Below are 23,319 nucleotides of genomic sequence, written 5' to 3'. Positions count from 1 at the left end.
TATAGGGGTGACAGTGTCCTTGTGCTTCGGCATTGTGGTTTGTGAGAACTCCTACAACGTCATCTAATTAGGGACACAGGGAGTATATAGGTATATGTATAGGTACAAATATTGATATAGATATAGGTATAGATATGATATAGGTATAAATATAGATACAGATATAGATATAAGTATAGATATCTCTTCTATACATCAGCGATAATTTTAACTCCCATGAGACTATGGTCTAGTGCATCCTCGGATGAGGGAATTTCATTTGTTACCTAAAAATAAACACTTATATTATAAATTAACGGTCTAGCTAGCATCCGGAAGTCCGGATAGGCACCTGTTGTGCCTGCTCGCTCGCTTGTCTGCCCGCCTGCTCACTCGCCTGCCTCCCGCGTCTGCTCGCTCGCCTGCCTCCTGCCTGTTGTGCCTGCTCGCTCGCTTGTCTGCCCACCTGCTCGCTCGCCCGCACCTGCTGCTACGCGCCCGTACTGCTCTGTGGGGACTACCCATGCCCACCTCGCTTCCCGCGTGCATGTGGGGACCGCCTGCGACTGCCTCCACCTACGACCACTTCCCGTACTTGCGCATGAAACACTTGTAACATGAAGCACTTGCTGCAACATACGTCCGAAATAGATGAAACATTTGGAGCATATACTTGCAACATATGTGTATAGCCACAACATCTAGATAAAACACTTGCAACATACGTCTGAAACAGCTGAAATATTTTGAACATACATTTGCAACATACGTATATAGCCATTGCAACATATGCAACACCAGATCTATATTTGGCCATGCAGCCCGCGGCCCGCCGGCCCGGCCCGTGGCCCGTTGTTTTGGCCCGGCCCGAGCCCGGCCCGGCCCGGTGGCCGCCGTGCCTGGGCCGCCGGCCTGGCCCGTGGCACGGCACGGGCACGGCCCGGTGCATGATGCGGCCCGGTGGCGGCCCAGTCGGAGAAACGGCCCACGAAGGCAGGCCGCCGGCCCACCCCACGCACCCCTCTTAGCCTCTCCCCTCGTCGTATATAAGCCGTCCGCGTCCGGCCGGCCGCGGCGCATCCCCCTCCCAAACCCTAACCTAATCCTCTTCGGCTCTTCCTCTCCCCCACCGCGGCTCTCTCAGTCTCTCGCTCTCGGCCTCTCGCTCAGTCGCTCCGCTCTCCCATTCTCGATCCAGATCCAGATCCACCGCCGCCGACGCCGACGTTCGTCCGTCCTCCCCGTCACCGGTGAGCGGTGACCGCGCCGGCGCTCCTCCCTGGTCCCTGCTTCCCCACCGTCTCCTCCTCCCTCCTTTTCCTCTACTCTCAGTCCCTCACTCCCCTCTCGGTGAACCATGTGAGTGTTCATGGCAGTCCCTCATCCTCCACCACCTCGCCGTCGATTCTAATCCGTGTCTGTCTGTCTCATCCGCTGCTTGGCTGGCCTCTTCATCACCGGCACCGGGCTCCGGGTACACAGGTTGGACCGTTGGACTTCTTCCCTAACCCTAACCCTAGATCTGTCATCTGTTCTTCTTCTTCTCACTTCTTCGTCTTCTTCTCACTTCTTCTTCTTCAGTTCTTCACTTCTTCTTCTTCTCGCCGTCGATTCTAATCCGTGTCTGTCTGTCTCATCCGCTGCTTGGCTGGCCTCTTCATCACCGGCACCGGGCTCCGGGTACACAGGTTGGACTTCTTCCCTAACCCTAACCCTAGATCTGTCATCTGTTCTTCTTCTTCTCACTTCTTCTTCGTCTTCTTCTCACTTCTTCTTCTTCTTCAGTTCTTCACTTCTTCTTCTTCTAACTTCTTCTTGCGTGCAGGTTGGCGCCTGACGCCGCGTCTTCCTCCTCTGGAGTAGACATGGCCAGGCCGCCCAAGCGCCCGTTGAGGGGCGGTGCTGGTGCTGCTGGAGGTCGAGGTCGGGCACGGCTGTCCGGCTCGTCCGCGGGCGGTTCTGGCCTCGCAACGCGGGGGGAGAATCAGCATCCCCTCGGCGACGGCGAGGACCAGGCGCCGTACGCGGATGACCTGCTGGAAGTCGAGGACGACGACGACATACGTGATGATGCAGCCGGTCTGTTCGGCATCGACCTCGGTGACGGCAACCAGCCCATCGATGTCGATGGCGACGACGACGATGGTGGAGTTGAGGTATCCACTGACACTCATGGTACCTCCTCTGGTAAGAAAGTTTCTGCTGTTTGGGATTACTTCCATGAGATTAAGGAGAAGGGAATTCGAGTACGTGCCATCTGTAAACATTGTCATGCGCGATACACTGCTAGATCGGCCGCTGGCACTGGCCATTTGAGACGGCACATGAATTCTTGTATGAAAAAACGTGATCAGGCTAGTCTTGTCCAGTCTAAGCTTGCTCTGAATCCTGATGGTTTGAACAATTGGGTGTATGATCCTTTGATTGCTCGCACTGAGTTGTGCCGTTTGATTGCTAGGCTAGACCTTCCTTTAGGGATAGGTGAGACTGATGCTTGGGAGGATTACATTAAGCGTGCTCATAATCCTCTGTTCCAAAAGGTTTCTAGGCAGACCACCACTAGAGATATGTCTAAACTGTTTGATGAACAACGTGATATGCTTATGAAATCTGTGTTGCCTACTGCATCTTCTGTTTCTTTGACATCTGATATTTGGTCTGGTAATGCTAAAGAGGATTATATATCTGTGGTTGCTCATTATGTTAGTGCTGATTGGGAGTTACAGAAAAAAGTAATTGGTTTAAGGCTGATTGATGTTTCACATTCTGGTGATAACATTGCTGATAGGATTGCTAGTGTGGTTGAGGAGTTTGGTTTGATAGACAAGGTATTTTCTGTGTCTCTAGACAATGCTTCTGCTAATTCTAGGGCATATGAGATTTTGCAGCCTATGTTCTTTGGTTATTTGGGTTCTTATCCTGCACCTACCCCCACTGATCCTAACAAGGTGCAGTACTTGCTTGTGCATCAGCGTTGTGCATGCCATATCATCAATCTTATTGTTAAATCTGGCATGAAGAGGTTGAAACCTTATACTGAAGATTTCAGAACTGCAATAAGTTTTTTAAATTCCTCTAATCAAAGAATTGCATTGTTTAAAAACTACTGCAAGGCTCAGGGTCTTAGACCTAGGAAGTTTGGCTTGGACATGGATGTTAGATGGAATTCTACTTTTTTGATGCTCAAACATTTGCTGCCATACAAAGAAGTCTTTGATGTGTTTATTACCTCTAATTATGGTTCTACTTTATTGACTGCACAGCATTGGCATGTTGCTGAACAAATAATGATATTCCTAGAACTCTTCTATAACTCTACTGTTGTGCTGTCTGGGGTTTATTATCCCACAACTCCACTTGTTTTGCACCATATGCTTGACATGGTTGAACATTTGCAAAATGCTGAAAGAGATGCTAATTTTAGAATGATTGCTACTCCTATGAAGCTTAAATTCCTTAAATATTGGGAGAAAATTCCACTCATTTATTCATATGCATTCATTCTTGATCCTAGAGCTAAGATGAAAGGGTTCTTTAATGTGCTTGAATTGCTTGCTAAGGCAACTGGATGCATTTATAGTTCATACTATGCTGATGTAAAAGATGAATTGTATAAATTGTTTGGCAATTATGAACAGAAATTTGGTGCAGTGAGGTCTCAGAGGGTTTCAATCCCTTCAGCTCATACTGGTAAGACAAAACAGGCATGGGGAAGGATCTTTGGAGGTCCTGGTGATTCCCCTGTCTCTTCTTCCCCCTCAGCTCATACTCCATCTGTTGTTAGTGAGCTCAAAGCATACTTGGACAGTGACCCTGTCACATGTTATGAGGAATCCTTTGACATACTCCTCTGGTGGCGTGACCACAAGCTAACTTATCCAATCCTGTCTATTATGGCTAGAGATATTATGTCTGTCCCTGTGTCTACTGTCTCTTCCGAGTCCTGTTTCAGCTGTACATCCAGGATACTCGAAGATCGGCGGCGGCGCTTGTTGCCTGAGCATGTTGAGATGCTCACCTGCATCAAGGACTGGGAGCAAGGTGCAAGAAGAGAACAGCATACACCTGAGGACCTGGACCTTGAGGAGGCATTCAAGAACCTCTTCCTCGATGAACAAGGCGAAGGCAGCGGCTCCGGCAGTGTCAGCGGCAGCGGCGGTACTGCTGGTGCTGGTGCTGGTGCTGCTGGTGGATAGAAGAAGAAGAAGAGAAGATGAGAGGTAGTCACTCAACATTCAACTATTCAAGTTCCATTTTGCATCTTTTCTTTACATTCAAGTACTGCTGGTACTAACATTGCTTTGCTTGCAGGAACTTTTGGTGTGCTGTAGTGAGTCACTATGATCAATGAAGGAAGAACTTTGCTAGTTGCCACTGATGACCTGATGTTGTAATAGGATAGAACTTTTGCTGTTCCTGGCTTCCTGTTGCTGTGATCTGTGAACTCACTAAGTCACAATGACTTTGCCACTGATGTTGGCTATCCTAATAGGATAGAACTATAAGACCTTGACATTTAGAGCTGGCTGCACTCTTTTTTCCTTTCTAGGGTTTCTCACAAAGGTGAGTTTTACCTAAAGGTTTTTAATGAGGCAGCATTGCACAAAACAGCTCATTCTGAATATAAGTTCATCATCATATGATCTGTCATCTGTGTGCTGTGTCACTGTGTGCCTGTGTGATTGTGTGAACTGTGAAGTGTGCATGGGCCATGGGCCGGCACGGCCCGGTGAAAATGGCCGTGCCCACCGGGCGGCACGGCACGGCAAAACGGCCCACGGGCCGTGCCATGGGCCGTTGGCCAGGCACGAGCACGGCCTAGGCACGGCACGGCCGGCACGACGGCCCGTCGAGGCACGATTCCGTGCCGTGCCGGCACGGCACGCCGGGCCAACGGGCCGGGCCGGCACGGCCCGATGGCCATCTATAACCAGATCTACTTTTGCAACATTCAGATAAAACACTTGCAACATACCTTTGAAACGTACATCTGAAACGCATGAAACGTACGGAGCTCGACGTCGGCGCGGAGCTCAATGCCACGGAGTGACGCAGAGGTCGCCAGTGTGGAGCTCATCGGCGGCACAGACCTCGACGGCGGCCTCGACAGGTGGATGGAGCGCGCCCGGGGCGGGAGGCACGAGTCCAGGCAGGCGGGGGCACGCGACGCGCAGCGCGGGCGTGCCGGACGTCCGCCCTCAACCAAGCATTACCCATAAATTAAACTCTCACCCTCTCTCCACCAATTACATGTAACTGAACTCACTCACACAGACTATGTAAAAGATGATTTGATAGTTGGACGTTACATGAGAGGATGGTATAGTTGAATTCTGATCCTTTGAATTTGGGGGGCGGTGAGCTTCGCCCATGCTTTGAAAGTCGTTGGCAAATGCTCCGTGTTCCGCTTGTCAGCTGTCATGGATCATTAGTTAGGATGATCCCGCACAGGAACTTGTCGATCTCTAGCGACAGTATTCGGATATGCCTGGAGAATAATGAAATCAGTTTAGATACGAGCACCCCATCTTGAACTTGAAGCGTCACAGCTCACATGTTGCACGAGCTTGAGCTTCTTCTCCGTTTTATTTAATTTCATCACAAAAGCACCCCCGTACAGGGGAAGCGCTTTGAATTTTCTGTCGTTACCCTGATTGGAGTGGAGCAGTTGGGCCGATCAGGCTCACAACTAGTGAGTCACAACCGATAGTCGCAGCCTAGCTACTCTTCCCCAGGAGACCTTTTTCAGACCTGAACTGAACCAGATGTCAAAGTGGCGACGCTGATTGGCCGGCCCCTAAATTTATTCGTACAGGTCGGCGTTGGGACCGTACGCAATAACGACCGATAAGTGGCGCCGGTGCGCACACGCCCACCCCACGGCCCGCCCTGCTTAATCTCGTTCCCCGCCTCTGATCAGTGTCGAAACCTCACATCATTGTGAGCGTATCAGGACGTACTGATAATCATCGTCGTCGTCGCTCGCATTCGCATCTGCGTTGGACGAGACGACGACGGATTCCGTGACCGCGACTCCGATCGGCGCGGGTCCGCGCACGCGAGGGAGCGAGGCGGTTGGGAAGCGGTCGCCGTCGGGGCTGTTGGCCGAGGACCCGAGCGACTGGACGGATGGGCGGATGGCAGGCACGGGTACGGCCGCTAGCTTTAGGTCGGCAACTCGTGGTTTCGACAACGCGAGACGGGATGGGTTTCACCTTCACGCCAGCTAGGCCGCCGGCACAGAAAAAGGTGGCTTGCTGGCTTTGCGCGCCAAAGATTCGGAGATCGGAGGTGTAGACGAGAGGAGAACAGTGCATGAGGTTGAAGAGGTAGAGTTTATAAAAGATAGAAAAGGCAAAAAAAAAAAATTTGAACATGTTTGATGGAATCTATTGGATACCTTCTATTGACCGTAATCATTTTTTTTATATATCTATGTAGGGTTGTATCCCTCACAAAACCGAGTTGAAATTACTCGAAACCCAGATTAGCCGATAAAATGGGCTGAATGCTTTTTTTTTTTCATTCAAAACGGGCTGAACGGTTTTCGTAGCTGTAGACTTACCCATAGTAAGTCTCTCATGCAGAGTCTAAACTGAACATTCCATATATGTACTTTGATTGTTTTAATGCAGCAGTAAGATCCATTCTATAATTTAAGGATGCTAGCGAAAAATGGATAAGCCAGGTTAGTAACTTGGCTAAGCCGATTTTTCCAAACCCACAGCTCTGGTTGTCAATGCATGTTTATCTGTTATATTATTGTTTGAAATTGTAAATCATTTTATAATTTTATTCTAAATCAAACTTGACTCATATTGATCAACAGGTACATTACTATCAAATGATTTTTTTTTTGATACGGGGAGATTCTCCTTTTCCATTCACTGAACGAAAATACGTAGAGTTTAACAAAGTATAGAAGACCAGAGAAGATTACAGAATGCACTTAATTAACCTCCAGCACAAGAGGAAACTACGGTGCTACCAGAAAAAGGGTTATACCTGACGAACCAACAGCAAAACTAAGAACATCTTAGCCTACCGACGGAACCAAGACGCCAAAAGAAAGGGCAGCGAGAGTCTAACACAGAAAAGAACGGCACCACTTCAGAAAAGACAACTAACAAACATAATGTATGCAATGAATTTTGCTTGGTGTTATAGACTTATAGATACACTTATGCACCATTCAATAAACTTGATCAAAACTAGAGAATTTTGATTTGAGACCACTACAACGACTTATAATTTGCAACATATGGAGTATTATACATTGACCAAAACTTTATCACGTGAACATTACCAATTAGGATTCTTACTCTTATTAGCACGCAAGCGCTAGAATCAAGCATGTAAAACCGTAAACGCATTCTCTGATTCAGCTTAGGCTTTGAGGCACGCTCGTAGCTCTTGTGCCAACCGTCGGCTCGCCTTGAGAAAAAGTCAAAGGGAAAAGGCTTGTACAACACGGGCAACGATTTTGTGCGGCGCAGGAGGCAGCACGACCGACCTGCGCGCTCTTCGCTGCCAGCGCAAAAGCTGCGGCTACGTGAGGGTTGGTGGTGGGCGCTGCTTGTCAATTCCAAAACTCTGATCCGCTACAGTACAGTCGAGTGCTACTGCTGATGCTTTAGCTAAAAGAAAAGTGATCAATGTTCCCACAACGAAAGTCACGCGAAAATCAAATCAAGATGTGCTGCCCTACCTCGCGATCGAACTGTCTGTTCTGATTTTGTATGGTCACTGAACCTTTTTTTCCTAACAAAAAAAAAAAAAAAACAGTCACTGAACTATAATGCATGGCCCCACAAGAAACGAGCAAGAGAAATCGGAGTTGTTTAAGGGCCAACTCACCGATTGACTTGGACACTAGTACATGATGACTAAAAATCGCTGAACCACCTTCTTTTCTCAATAACTAAGGTGATATAGGATCCAAACGCATGGCTTTTAATTTCTTTACAATATCGGGGACCTTTTTATCGGCTGGTCAAATTATTCCTTGGAGCACCAAAACCGACACATGCATATGTATCTGAAAACAAATCATATACTACTACTACTGCTACAACTATGCTCATAAGTGGACAAGGGCCAGCCAACTTTAGCCACTAGCTAGCCGCATTAGCAAAAGGTACATATATATATTCAGATTCTATTCTATGTTTCCTCTGTTAGAGTGGTAGTTGCGTCCTAAAAGCCTCGCTTGGCGTCATGTTTCTGCGCCCTTTCGCCCACGATTTCTGCGTTGCTTTCGGCTTTCGCTACGCATCGCGCTCGGGAGAAAAGCAAGCAGCCGTTCCGGTCCGCCTCCATGGCCTGTTCGTTTTGGCTTATTCGCTCGTATCTGGCTTATAATTCACGGCCTGAGCAGTATTTTTTTCTTCCACCAAACCAGCCAGCAGTACTTTCAGCCATGGCTTATAAGCCAATTCAGCTGAAACGAACAGGCTGCTAGTAGTCGAGCCACTAATTGGATGCACTGGATTACTGGAGTGATGTCCTGATGCACTACCGTAGCACACTAGACCATAGTGGATGCGCTTGGTGATTCTTTCACAAAGCATGCATGCAGGGAGAATCGTTGGAAAATTCTTCTCAACTCTTTTCGACGGTAATAATGCCTGATACGCTAAGCCACTACATGTTGTGACGCAGAATGTCGGGCAATGCAAGTCGCAGTTGATCTTTGTTACATGCCGTCCCTAGGTTTGGTCTGAGAAAGAGATGGCTCGTAGTAGGTGTCTGGCGCGAGAATTTTCTTACTTCTTCTCGATGCTTTTCCGTTCGAAGACAACCTTTTTTTCCTCTGAAATTGAAAACAGAGGGACAAACCCCACAAGGAAAATTCAGCATTAGTGATTTACAGAAGCGAGCGATCGACATCGAGTAGTGCTAGGAGAAAGAAAGCAAAGCAAAGGTGGCCGGATTCGGAAGTCGTGTTGGTTTGGGCTTTTGGGCTGATAAGTCATTGGTGAAAGTACAGTTGACTGATTTGGTGTGAGAGAAAAATAATGTTCGTTTGCTGAAAAAATACTACTTATAAGCCAAACAAGCCAAAACGAAGTTAAAACTTTTGTGCCTCCCCCACGGCCCACGGCGTGGGGAACTCACTCGTGACAGCTGATAAAAACCGAACGTAATAAAGCGAAAAAAGAGGAGATGATCTTGCAAAATTCGTTGCAGCTCCGTTGGCCAGTGGCCAGTGGGATGGGCGTCGCCCGTCGCATAGATCACAGACACAGTGGACGGGAAAGCGACCTTTGAGGCTCCAGTTGTTGGGCGCAGCTAGCGCGGCCACCACCGCCGACCCCTCCCATGCACGACAACTCGACAAGGACTGTTCAGAAATGTTCACGCCCACAGGCAAGGAGGGCCATGCATCCTGGGGCCCTGCTAGCTTCTCCCGTGCTTGTGGGGCGAAGAATGGCATGCAGACTCTACACGGGACGACGACACGGAATGCATGCGGTCACGAGCTACGACGCCAACACCTTGTGAACGAAGTTTCGCCGGTAGAGTCACTCTGGAACAGATGGTGCTTGTTTATTTCCGACGGACTTGCCTCCCGACAGACACGGGCGAGCGTGCGTCGCCAAATATGAAAAGGCAAAGGGTAACACAAGGACGGCCTCCTGGGCAGGCAGGAAGAACGACCTCACGTGAAATGCTAGCTGGTCCGCCAGGCGCCCGCTAGGGCGGGGAATCGCGTCGACGCGGCTGATCGGTGTGGCTCGAACCGGGGAATATCGTGCGAGCTGGAGGAAATCAACCAAGCGACCAGCAAGGGGGTACGCCGTCGATCGCGCGCGGCGGTCTTGACCCTGTGACCCATGCCCCGCGCGGCTCGCGCGCCCACTGGCACTGGCACCCGCACGGCAGCGCGCGCGCCGATCGTTGGCCCGGCCGGGCTCGCGTCGCGTCGCGTCGCGTCACGCGCCGGGTTCCACGGCTCGTCGGCCGGTCGGATCGGTCGTTGGCGAGCGGCGGCGGACGCGGTCGTGTCATCAGCAGATCAAGGGCTCTCGAGTCCAGGCTACTGTACCATGATTAATTAGCCGGGGAATTCTGGAGATGATGGGGGTGGTGTGTGCCCTGTTCCATTCATTGCCCCGCTCTCCCCACCTCCAACTTTGGAGGTGTTAATTGGCGAGAGCAACAACTCCCCGTCGGGCACAACACAATCACCTTTGCTGCTTTGCGATTAGCCGGGCTGTGGTCCTCGCGCATTCCGTGAGCGAGGACGGCTGCTGGTGCCTGGTGCTGGAGGAGGATCGGGTTGGCTCACGGGAAGGTGGTGGTGTACGTGCGCTCGCGACGCGCGTCCTGGGTGTGGTGGGGGGACTTGGGCACGGCCTCCTCGTGCGCCCCAGCCACCCCTGACTGACCGTGCTGTACGTGGAGTAAGAACCGCACAAGTGGCTGTGCACGTAACCGAACGCACCAAGGACGGACGTTTACGCACTTGCAAGGGCAGCGTCCAGCTGGGGATCATCAATGCTCAAGTACCATTATTCCCGAGAAGAAAATGCTCAAGTGCCGTTCTGTTGGTTTGCAGTGCCGGTGCGCTGTCATTGGCGCCACGCATTTACTGGAGGCTCATCGCACGCTCCATGTTTTTCCAGGTAGGTTTGACCCTTGAAGCAAGGGAGACTGGTCCAATTAGGTTTGTCCCTTGAAGCAAGGGAGACTGGCCACAATTGCGGTTAGCACCAGAAGCTTTTTCATTACAAGCCTAGTAGCCTAAGGGCCTGTTTGGTTTCTTAGACTAAATTTTAGTCTATGTCCCATCGGATATTTGGACACATGCATGGAGTATTAAATATAGACTAAAAAAATAACTAATTACACAGATTACGACTAATTTACAATACGAAATTTTTAAGTCTAATTAGTCCATGATTTGACAATGCAGTGCTACAGTAAATATATGCTAATGACGGGTTAATTAGACTTAATAAATTCGTCTCGTAAGTTAGTCTCCATGTGTGTAATTAGTTTTGTATTTAACTCATGTTTAATCCTCCTAATTAACATCGGAACATCCGATGTGACGTGGACTAAAATTTAGTCCATGGAACCAAACACCCTCTAAATATGCAGTCAAGTGAACGAAGGGAACAGTGTGTACAAGAGGCTATCGTATACATAGGCTCTGTAACATGTAAGTCAGAATTTGGTGTTTAAAGTACTTACGAATGAAACAAAGACGATAATGACAGCCAATAAATACGCGGTAGCCTGGCGTTCATGAGCCTTGCCAGAACGTAAATATAGGAAATCAAATAGTTGCAGCATGTGGGAGTATTCAGTTAATTCAAGGTAGTATGGTTCTGCTAAGGTACCGACTTAACTCACAACTTCCATTCAGTATTCAGCTTTGGTGAACAATCACATCTTGATCGCCACTTGTCACTTGTCAGCCAGTCAGTCTAGCTAATTCCGCTGTGTTGAATTATGTACACCATAACTTGCCATGAATAAAAAATGGGTATGGACAAGCAGACGCAGCTGCAGAACAATGATTCAATCAATGAATAAGAGAGAATAAACGGGAGCTAACTGGGGTGTGTGTTCTGGCTGGCGGCTGCGTCAGGAACCAATGTACACGCGCAGGTCGCCAGGGTGAGTAACTGATTATACATTGTTGTACAGTAACCAGATTTCTATTGTGCCAGAGATCAGATCTCAGTGGTCTGTGCCTGCCTTCAAGCATTCGCCTCTAACTGTCAATAAGCTCATCACAATTTTGGCCCTGTCACTGATATCTTCTGTATACAAGATATGGCTGCCTGAAGGACTGAAATATGCCTCCAGCCTGGAATAAACCATGCTGCAAAATGTGACATTCATAATTTCTGTCTTCACGTCATTCTGTACATGGGCCAACAGTTTTGTCCTGATCAGACCAAATGCTGTATGGGTGAATCGGAATTTGCACGTCTCATAGGCGTTTGAGCTTCAAGAATTTTCTGCATAGCAAAGTGGCACCTGAATCGCCAAGGCATAGGGTGTCAGGATAACTGCAGATGATGAAATCAGTTTTAAAAAAAATGCCTGGCAACTGAATTTGCTGCTTTAGATTCAGCTAAGGGCATGTTCTGTACTGATGTTATACTACAAGCAAATGCTATATTAGAAGCGGAAGTGCAATGGCTTGACATGGAAAATGCTATAACCACAGCACTGGAAGAACAGATGTTATACTCGACATTAGACAAGACAAAACTGCAAAACAGCAAAATGTTGGATTTGTGACAGACTAATGGATTATAAGAACAACGATACGGTAGGAAAAATGCTGCACGCTTTTCCACTTTAGGGCTTGTTTGGATGCACTCGTATTCATCTCAACCCACATGTGTTGGGGTGGGAATTAAACTTAGACCATAATCCACCTCAACAAATGTGGATTGAGGCGGATACAAATGCATCCAAACAAGCCCTTAAAAAAGTTTGCTCAATCATGCTGGTGCTTTTCAGGAACGTGAATTTGACGTGTTTTCTGTTTAAAAGGATTGGGCATGCATGCACTGAATAAAATGTGATAGCTGTTGGTTATATTTTCCTTTTGGGGGATAATGGCTTGTAAGAACCTCGGTTCAGGGACTTTATTAAATGCATTTCACCATGCGCACTAGCAGGATCGACCAAACACTTGGGCCGCTAGGCCACTAGGGTCACGACTTTAGTCTTAGGTCCAAAAGGGATACTTCCCCTATATTTTAGCCTGTCCAAGCTAATGGTCCTCATTCTCCACCATAAAACCTACTCAATCCACTTGACCATCTGGACTCTTCCAGAACCATTGATCCCATGCCCGCATGGCTCTTTCCTGTCATTCCTCGCCCCCGCCCCCTCTTTTGTTCATTCGCATCAAGTAGAGGTGCTTCCACCGCCGCTGAGGATTCAAAATCCATACCCTAGATGGAAAAGGACCAATAGCAGAAGCAAATTGGCTGCCCCAACCTGCTGCCAGCATCCTTATGATCACACCTCGACAGGTTGCCCGTGTGGCTGCACACCTGCTTCCTAACCCATCCATAACCCGTTGCCTGGTGCTGCAGCTGCCACTCCCAGGCTCATTCCTCCCAGTTTGGCAGACAGGGACGATAGCTCCCAACTTCCTATCCTTGGTGGCTCAGTCCTTCATGCTTCTCTCTTACGCAGCTCCTTGTGCCATGACCTTCCCAAGGAGCAAGCAAGTGAACAGCGAGCATATTGATCTTTTTAGGCAATTTTCACTCATATGGCTATTTTCCCATTCAAAAGTGCCTTGCACATTCATCCAGATTCTAGACATTTAGCATGTGTTTTGTTTGGGGGCGTCCTGGGGTGGAACCACCCTTGATGAGTTGATGTTGGTGGTGGAACGGTCCCATTACGTGTTTGGTTGCGAGGGATGGATCCATCCCTGTTTTCTATTTGGTTGGGGTGGTTGAGCAAAATGGCATGGATGGGGTTTTACACCGTCAATCACTTTTATCTGCGGGGCACACTCATCCTCACATCACCTCTCTTCCCCCTCAATTTTTTTCTTCCATCTTTGTGTGCTGCTGCTCCCGAAGAGTTCGCCCTGCGCATGCGCCACCGGGGGTTCGGCCGGCATGCCTCCCTGCACCCACCACCCTGACCCACGGCACCCCAACCTGCTCCGTCCTGCCTGCCGTCACCTCGCTGCCCCAATCCGTGCAGCCCTACCTGCCCATCATGGATGCGAACGGCGCGCGTGATGGGAACCATAGGGGATGCCTCCATCCCTTCGTTTCCTGGGGATGGAGTGAACCCGCATCTGAGCCGAATATTCTCCTCCGGGTAAGCCTGCTAATGGGGCGGGTGGAAATAGGTTTTATGGGTTGGGTGTTGCTGTGGAGTTCATTTGGATGGGTGGAGTTGGGTTTTAGCACCACGTGGGTCGGGGCGGGTTGGGTTAACAGGAAATAAGGGTTGGGGCGGGTTGGACGGGTTATACCCATCCCAGCCTCCTCGCCACTTTGTCGTCATTTCCAACAGAAATTTAGAGCAATGAATAGCATTTCCAATAGAAATTTAGAGCAATGAATAGCATTCAGTCCAGCACATGGCAACAGGAAAAAAAATTAAATAAAGAAATTCAGAGTAGAGCATTCAGACGAACACATGGCGGGTTCCTACTTCCTGCCCTACACGAACCGGAGGATGCCCTCGAAGACTCGAAGGCCTCGACGATGCAGGGATCCAGATCATGTCCTCATGCCGGAACCCGCACTCCTACTCGGCCTCCTGGAGAAGCTCCGTGAACGCCGAGTGGCCTAGGTACTCGGTGGGGATCATGAACCGCCGCATATCTCCTCGCTGACGTACACTGCGAAGGAGCAACTCAGGACGCTGCTCCTACCGCCACCCTTGCTGCCAGACACCGGCGTCGTCGCCGTGGCCAGGCTGCTGGAGGTCGCCGCCGCCGCATCCGCCTCCCTCCGCCGGGGGTTTCTGAAGGTGAAGCTTCCGCCGGATGAGGTGGGCGGGTTGTGGTGGGTTTGCCAGCGGCGGTGGGGCGGGTTGGGTTGGGTTCATGAGTTATTTTTTTGGGTAGGGTTAGATTAGAAGAGCTATCTTATTTATTGTGGGTCGGGGTGGCTTTAGCCCCATTAGCAGGCATACCTCCGGGGACGGTTCCATCCCTTTGTCCTGGAACCAAACAGACTCCAATTTGGGATCACCCCATCCCATCCCCCACCCTCCCAACAAAGAAACACATACTTAGTGAACTTTCTTCCCTTGAACAACGCAGGAGAACTGCATGTCATTTCATTAAGAAGAAAAATAATACATAGGAGGGTCAAGAGTCCACTCCTAGTACAAGAATTACCGTGAACAAGGACTACACGACCAGGGCCAAGGAAACGCACAGAGGCACAAGGCTATGTGATTAGCGACTGAAGGAGCAGCTCTTGAAGAGCATACTCAGTGAACTACTCCATAATCCAAAATATATTTTACTGCATCTTTAATAGGATTACAAAGTAGAATATTGGTTCTGCACAATTGAACAGACTTCAACTACTCCAGAACAAGAAACATTAGAAATCGGCTTGAATGCCCCAAGTTTTCACTAATTAGGTACTTGCTATTGTATGGACAATTTATCTTATTGTTGCATAGTTAAGCATGGTGCATGGAGTTCAATTATCATCTCAACTGAGACTTTGTCCTTTATTTTGCCATTTCAAAATGTGTGGCTGGTATAGGTAGTTTTACGACCTTAGTTTTTGCCCCTGATCTTGGTCAAATGCTGAGTTTGCCACCATACTAGTTTATTTAGGTAAACATAAAGTTAAATATTACCTCCATGGTAAGTGATCTGTAAACATGGAAGGAGTAACCACTATATCCCTGAAGTTCTCCCTTTTCGCTAAAACAGCTTTGTATGGTGGTTCAGTTTCCTGAATGCTCCAGCATTTCCAAAGAGGAAAGAGACTTCTTCTTTGCCGCACTATGTGAACAATTAAGCCTGCAAGAAACATCTCAGGAGGCTCCACTGGTATTTCTCTGTAAGATGTCGGGTGCTCTTTGAAACTAGAATCAGCCCCATCAAGTGGAATTATTTGCACATCATGGCCACTGTTTATGCCTTCACAGCTCAGATGCTCATCTATGGATGCATTGGATCCATTATACCCAACAAAGCCATTTTGCGTATTTTGGAGGTCTGGCTCAGTATTGCATAATGGAACCTGATTAGAAATTTGTCTTTCATTTGGTACTGCCGTACCTGTAACAGGAGGAAAGGTAATATGTTAAATGATTACAGAAAAGATGGGTGAAACGCATGCAAAACCAGACTCCATACATATTTAAGACTGCACAAAGAGAAGGTAAAAGAAACTTCTACAAATTTATGCCGACCTGATGTTCTTGTATGATCAGCATAGCCCAGGATTATACCATCATCAGGACCATTATCATGATACCTGTTCACATGCAAAATTCTTCGAGCGAGCTTTTGTATCATTGCTGTATCAGCTGGAGAGTTATCTGAAAGAGCACTTATTGCAGCAGATCGTAGCCTAAGGATCGAATTGATTGAAAGGCGAGAGGAAAATTCATCATTGCAAACAATGCTGCAAGGAAACAGAGCAAAAGTAACCTCAAGTCAGAAGTTAATGAACCTAGATAAGAGAACAGCACACCAAAACTGAAGTTCCATTGAAAATAGTAGCCACAGTAAGATCTCAGTTTATTCGTACGTTGTGACAAAATGCGAACATGCTTCCGCTATTACAAAGTCCACACAAGGAAGTGGTCCATATGCATATACATGCACGTCTGGGTATTTGCCAAAAAGCTGGTCAACAACAAAGTTAAAAACCAATCAACAATCATAAGGAAACAGAAAAGGTAAAGTACTAACGAGCAGAAAAGATAAAGTGCATTGACAGAAAACATAATATACCTCCTATATTGGTCTAGTTAGTTTGAAAACATGCAAAATGACCATGTGAGCTGAAATGGTACCGATTTGCATTTCAAGCTCATAGGGTATAACATATATAGTAGTTATGTGCTACAAAGTCATATGAGAGAAGTAACAAAAAAGATGTTTCACCTAAAAAGACATAAATATATTAGACAGATTGGTCCATCTCACAGTTTTGTTGCTTTGGAATCTGTGCGATTACAGATCCAAAAGTATTCCTGATACATACATACACATGCACGTACTTCATACCTAGCTAATTAGGCCAAATGTTACAGCAACACACCAAATTTAGGTGAAAAGACATTAGAAACCGGTAATAGAGGTTGCATAAGGATGACACTTAACAAAGAGCATTCTTGAAATAAAACTGAAGGTTCTACATCTTTACCATCATTCCTAGGACTGTAGCAACAGCGCCTCCTAAAGAATGCCCAACAAGACAAACTTTATATCCATGACACCCACTGCCCTTCCCCAGCAGTGTAGAAAGGAATCCAAGTCTTCCAGATGATGTGTTTTCTGGGTTGCCATTTCGGAAAGAGAGACCAAATTAGTCATTTTACGTATATATAATCAATCAGTGTAATTCATGTGTAGCACCTAATCTTCTAATCAGTGCAATAGTGGTTGGTATGAAAAGAAGAAAATCAAACCTCCTGCGCATTCATTTAGTTGCATAAAAAGCTCCCTCGCAGACTCTACAATTCCACCATGCCCATAATGTGGAAATGTTGAAATAACTCTCTCTCTTGTAGTTGCAGGTAATTGTTCACTACTGAAGAAACAGAACATAGTATCAAAAACAAGGGTTGTGGATAACACATAGCACAATAACATTTAATAAGAAAAGACGAGCAAAAATAGAGGATTATTCTGCAAATTGGTCTCCATCCTCTAAAATTTGTTGATTTGATCCCCTCAGGTCATTGACTTGGTTAATCATCATTTTTTTATCAGTTCATCAATTAAAACACACTGTAGTGCGATGGCTGAGCTAAGGATCTCCGGAGTCTGCCACCTCAGTAACCTAGGGAGCCCTTCCTAATTCCTATTTAGGCCATTTTTCTTTTTCTCTCTGTTTGCAGCATGTTTGTTTTATAATGTGGTGAGTGGGACAGTGTTGTCTGTGGAAGTGTTCTTCTTTAATGATGAAATGGCATGCAGGTCTTGCTTGTTTGAGTTGAAAAACACGCTGTATGACAAAAGATCTGATATCATGAGTACGATAAGAATTTTGTTGCCACACAGTTAGTTGTACAACAATAGTTCAGATGAACTTTCATGTGAACCTTTCAACAATATTCTCACTGCTGTAGTACTCATATTCACAATAAACAGCTTCAACTCCTTGGTTGTTTTGGTGGCATGGTGGATTTGGAAACATAGAAATAGGAATGGCTATATTTTCGAAGGGTTTTCTCCTAATCTTGCTGCCATCTTGCGGGATATAAGAGATGAGGCAACGTTATGGTTTATGGCGGGAGCCAAAGGGCTCCAAAGCATATGACCATAATTGTTTTGCTCACGGTCATTGGTTGCGGTTGAGGTTTGTTGGTGAATCCTTTTTGTAACTTCTTTGCCCCTACAGGGGTTGTACGAGTCATCTAGATTCCTTTCTTCTTCTTAATATAATGATATGCAGTTCTTCTGCGTGTTCGATAAAAAAATATTCACAATAAACTCTGAATGATAGAAAGCCATATTACATTGCAATATTCAAGTCCTTCAGTGTGCAAAACACCTTGCCATGAACAAGGTTCTATTGAAGAAGCTGGTAATGATTATAAAAATAAGCAAATCCAATAAGTAAGAATGTTTTTAAAAAAATGTTCAAAAGAGCAGAACTTTGAGGGTCATAACAAAAAAGAAATTCAGATCCTATTGTTGAACTATCATTTTCTGAAAGTTCATATGTTAATTCTGTCCTAAAGGAATCTAGTAAAGGAAAAACTGAGCTCAGGTGGTCCTAGTGTAAACAATTAATTTCTTCTTTTTAAAATGGGAAACAATTAATGTCAACCACACAAAGAGGGAGGATACATAAGAACAGAAGAGGCAGAAATAAGAGGGAGTTACTTTACTAGTCCATCCAAATCTTCAAAAGTAAAAGCACATTCTCTGCATAATCCGTCAGTTATAAGATCCTCTGGTGTCTCTGTTCCACGAACCCCAATAACAACAGTTCTTTTGTCATGGAGAACTACAACAAAATAAGCAGCTTCACGCTTGCTCTGCATTGATGAGTAAAACAGATCATCCTAAGTTCAATGTTTACAAAGAAACATCAACAGGTATATGCTCGCTACCAACTTTGGTTTGCTCAATTGTGCAATAATACCTTCAATGAACAGAATGCAAGCAAAGTGTGCACAAAAAATAGGGTTCAGCTTAACGGATAAACATGCCAAAGTCAGGTTCAAAGCTACTTTAGATTGATCAGTTATATCCATGGACCCTCAAAAGCATGATATTCTTTAACCAACTCAAAATAATTTATAGAAAAGGCCGTCATAAGGTTATAAGCAGAATCCAGAACCAGCTAAGGATCAACTAAATGAAGGAAAAAAAATAAAGGACAAAGCAGCTAAATGAACTTTAGAATGTTATGTGTAACTGGTTGAAATAACCACATCATCCCACTTAAGTCGGTATTCATAAACCCTGATGGCACTAAACACATGATATTACCTGGCAAACACGCCCTCTCAGAAGTGCTTTAGGTGGTATATTAGCAAATCTAAGGAAGGCTGCCGCATGGCCTCGCCAACAATTATCACCATCAAGTGCAGGGCGTCTGCACAAAAATAAATATAGTTGTTACATAGCAACACAGAAGGGCAGGCCTGGTGCAGTGGTGAGAGCTATCTCACTGAGTCACCAGGTCATGGGTTCGAAGCAGCCTCTCCGCAGATTTTGCGGGGGGGAAGGCTTGCCTCGGTTTTTCCCTTCCCCAGACCCCACTCATGTGGGAGCCTCCGGCACTGGGTCTGCCCTTTTTTTTGTTACATAGCAACACATAAATAAGGTATTCTACCTTTTCTCAGTGCAATAATGCAGGTTAACATGTCACGAGGACGGAATGGCTTTAGATTGAAAATATAACAAGATTCGACTTCACTACAGGGAAGATTAAGCAGAATAATACTGAGGCTAGCTTAATTCATTTAGCTAGTTTAAAGACAGACGCCAAGCTGAACTGCGCTGAAGGTCTGAACCATAAACATAAACATAAAACTTTAAAAAATTAGCATGCAATAGAAGCATCAAAGCTTATGAGATACCTTCTGCGTGCCCATGGAGTTAACACACCTTGTCTATAAACCCATGCACAGGGAAACAGAATAGGATTTCGTCCAACATCAAGAAGTGGTCCCTGCATTACAACCATGTCAGGTGCGATCACAGTAGGTTAGCAAGAGCAGAAATGATGTCCCAACCAACAGGTATCAGTACCGTGTAACATGCTTCCGCAAATGGATGGAGGAAAGCAGCTTCTTGCATAAGCTCATGGGATGCCTCCACAAGGTCAGTCTGCGATTCAGGTAAATTCCCATGCTTCTGCAATAGAGCAAGCCCTATGCCATGTACAATAAAGGAGATATTCAGTATCCTCTAGATACACCAGTAATAACAAAAAACAATTCAATTGAAACATAATACATAGATTTGTAGAAATCATATGTTTTTGATACATTCACAAAAAAATGTAACTATTATCTAGGTAGGGTACCAACTACCAATGCTCCCTTCTTTTATCAATATTCATACGCACGATTTTCTTTAACTAAAATAACCTGTCTATGCGAAAAGGAACACAACATATCACACACACTGGTGAATCCATTATGTTATTTATATGTCAAACACTCGAACTTTAAACCTAATAGAAATTACTTGTTGATATCTGTGAGCATGAAGTCCTGACATAGCTATATACATGATTTGACAGTTATACAGCAAACTGCAGAATGTTTGTTGACTAATTGCTAGTCAAATGAATTAAAAGAAAAACCAGGTATAGCACTGAGATTTGTTATATGAAAGCACAGTGTCAAAGAGCCAACCTGCTAAGAGCTCCAAATGTCCTGTCCCAGAAGCACGATATGCAACCAAATCACCAAGGAGTCTTGCAACAGAATAAACCTCATCTTCTTCCAATACGGTTCTAAATTAGTAAATAAAACAATCAGCTCAACTAATTATACGAAAATTGGAGTTCCAAAGTGTAAAATCACTGGACTGCCACCTACAAATATTTTGCACGTCCTAGGCAGCACAAAGCTTCTCGAATTCCGTGGTCGAACACTTCCCTGTAATGAGCTTTCCATGCCATATCATGTGTTGCATAAAATGATCGCCACCTCAATATGTCAGAACCCGTGAAGCATTGAACAATGACCACAACCCAGGAAAGGATAAGAAATAAAGCAATAAGTGCTCGTCCTGAGACCTGATCAGCTTCATCCTGTCCTAGATTATAAACCATGCAAACCAATTATTCAAGCCCAAGTAAATGAGTGGATTAGTACAGCAGAAAATAAAACCTTAGGATAGTATAATGAAATCCGCGTACTCTTAAGAGTTGCTCCTAGATTCTATTGATTAACTATTTTTCAGTACATTTATTGTGAGGCAAAAGCTGTTCAAAGCAAGAGTAGTTATAATGTTTGTGGTACCATTCACTCAAAAAATCCATATGGAACCTCAAGAAAAATGTGCTCACAAGTTATTCCCCCTTTATTTGTGTCGTTGTGTATGTATGAAGCTCATGTGACTGTAAACTACCAGCAAACGAAAACTTCTTGTAAAGGATTATGTCCAAAGTTAAGAAATAAATGGCTCATAATGGCAACCAACATACCAAAGAAGCAGGAAGTGGATCTTCTTTCTTTCGAGAGATCTCTTACAATGACAAACATGAGATAAGTTGCTGCAACCAACTGCAATGCACCAACTGCCATACCAAATCTGGTCCACCACAACCAGCGTTTGTACCTCACCTGTCCAGCAAGATGAACGAAGCAATCTGTTAAGTTAGCAGGAATTCCTAAGAAAAATTAAAGTAGAAATGCAATAACTGCATTTAAAAATGTTTCCATTATTATCCCCTTACTTTATTGTTCACTTCATATTTTTTTCATCTTTTCTGTTTCCTCTCTTCCTATATGCCTTACTACCTTCGCAAAATGCAACCATGAATGTTTACTTCTTCAAGGATTCCTTGACATGTCTGAACTCTAAACAGAGTGCTGCTATGTTAGCATTGGTTTTGAATATTGGGCAGGCATATACATGGTTAAAAATGCAAACACGAATGACGCTCAAATAGATGGAAAGATAAGGTCAATTCACAGTACAGCAAGAAGGGGTTATCCACACACTTTGGCAATTGAGGTGTCTCATAGCTCAGGGATGGAATTGGACTGCATGAACAAGCGGACAGTAAAATGGAGTGCTTCCAAATTAGATAGGCAACTACCTCCTAGACTATACCAACAAAACCAAATCGATGCAAATGGTAGCCATAGACCCATATATAAATATGAAATCAGGTTTCCAGTCATAGCTCGTATACCACACCAAACAAAAGATTCTTTGGTCAGAAGAAGCTTCCTGCCTTGAGCTCACAGTAAAACCAACCTATGCATAAGCTTCCTGCCTCAATAGGCTCAATGTGTTTAACCACATAAGTCCACTGTCTGCTCATGTGGATCATATAAGCTCCCCAGTTCATTTTTTTTATACACACACTCATTTTCAATGCTAGGGAAATTTGTTGTAGTCACATCTTAAGCCATAGACACATCAATTACACCGTGTTTGCATCAAATTCACCTGAAAACTAAGTTAAAACGCATCAACGAGAAAACTTAGACAGCAGCAGCTCGAGCTATTGGGTCACGAGCTTGTTTAAGCACAGTCTAAGCTAAAATCCCGTTGACCAAACCCAGCTTGCGCCGACCAAATCCAATCTAACCGAGGCAGAAAGTAGAGCTCACCCTAATCTCGTGGCGAGCTACGGCATCAGCTGCGACAGAGGTGTCGCCCTCGTGGAGGTGGCGCTTAGCTATGGCGTCCGCCGTGGCGTGCTGCGCGCGCGCCGCGCCGATCATGGCGAGCACGCGGACCCCGGCCATAGCGGGCGCGGCGGCGAAAGCGAGCGCCCCGCCGCACCCCGACGGGAGCACGGCGTCGATGAGGTAGAGCCCGAGCAGCAGCACCGCGAGGTTGAGCCCGCCTACAAGGAAGGAGACCACCCGCACCATCCCGATACGGAAGGAGGCCGCCGCCGCCGCCGCGGCCGCGGAGTCGCCGGAGCGGGGGGCCATGGCGGCGGTCCTCCGCCGGGGGGGCGGCGGCGGGGGAGAGGAGGTCGCGCGGCGGCGGGGGAGGAGGCGGCGGAGGAGAAGGAGCGGGGGAGGGGTGGTGGACCCGCGGGTGGGGAGGAGGGGCTTTCTAGGCATCCGGGCGCGGCGGCGGTGGTTGCGCCCGCGCGGCGGCCATGGCCACGGAAAGCGGGGGAGCGGGTGGTTGGGGACGGGGACGGGGACGGAAATAGAAACCGGGAAGACGGTGAGGGTCCGTCGATGCGGTCAGACGTCGGAGGGAGAACGAGCTGCCTGGACTGAGGACGTTTCCGAGGTTGACCTGTTTTGCTGATTGGCAATTGCAGGCGCAGCTGGTTTAAATTTCCTTTTCCACTTTAATTAATCTTCTTTCTTCTGGAATTCGTTCTGGTAGATCTGAGACTATTGTTGTTGGGGTGAGATGAGAGCCACCTGGCCTTCGTTCAATGCACGAATATGCATAAAAATTTTATACTTTAATCTAGAAAAGTTAAAACGTCTTGTAATTTGAAATAGAGGGATTACAAAATA

At 46.4% G+C, this 23,319-nt stretch overlaps 2 protein-coding genes across 3 annotated transcripts; one reads left to right on the top strand and one right to left on the bottom strand.

Annotated features, from left to right (window-relative positions):
* Positions 1-1,608: 1,608 nt before the first annotated feature.
* On the top strand, positions 1,609-4,453 carry LOC136496826 (zinc finger BED domain-containing protein RICESLEEPER 2-like). Its single transcript, XM_066492578.1, has 3 exons — positions 1,609-1,667; positions 1,805-4,199; positions 4,291-4,453. Exon 2 carries the CDS (start codon positions 1,845-1,847, stop codon positions 4,173-4,175), a length of 2,331 nt encoding a protein of 776 aa, XP_066348675.1. The 5' UTR covers positions 1,609-1,667; positions 1,805-1,844; the 3' UTR covers positions 4,176-4,199; positions 4,291-4,453.
* A 6,755-nt stretch (positions 4,454-11,208) lies between these two features.
* On the bottom strand, positions 11,209-23,007 carry LOC136496601 (uncharacterized). Of its 2 annotated transcripts, none has more exons than XM_066492322.1 (14): positions 22,441-23,007; positions 21,303-21,441; positions 20,692-20,911; positions 20,506-20,606; positions 19,895-20,016; positions 19,723-19,814; positions 19,130-19,235; positions 18,518-18,672; positions 17,095-17,213; positions 16,830-16,960; positions 16,209-16,306; positions 15,868-16,082; positions 15,307-15,733; positions 11,209-11,973 (listed from the first exon to the last, which is right to left on the bottom strand). In XM_066492322.1, the coding sequence occupies exons 1-14, from the start codon at positions 22,903-22,905 to the stop codon at positions 11,886-11,888; spliced, it is 2,478 nt and encodes an 825-aa protein (XP_066348419.1). In that variant the 5' UTR covers positions 22,906-23,007; the 3' UTR covers positions 11,209-11,885. The 2 variants fall into 2 exon arrangements, with proteins under 2 accessions (XP_066348419.1, XP_066348418.1); XM_066492321.1 differs by having other exon boundaries at positions 17,095-17,216; positions 22,441-23,006.
* Between the last annotated feature and the right edge of the window lie 312 nt (positions 23,008-23,319).

The sequence above is a fragment of the Miscanthus floridulus genome, chromosome 12 (genome assembly GCF_019320115.1).
Source record: "Miscanthus floridulus cultivar M001 chromosome 12, ASM1932011v1, whole genome shotgun sequence".
NCBI lineage: Eukaryota > Viridiplantae > Streptophyta > Magnoliopsida > Poales > Poaceae > Miscanthus > Miscanthus floridulus.
This window is presented reverse-complemented; position numbering and strand designations above follow the sequence as displayed.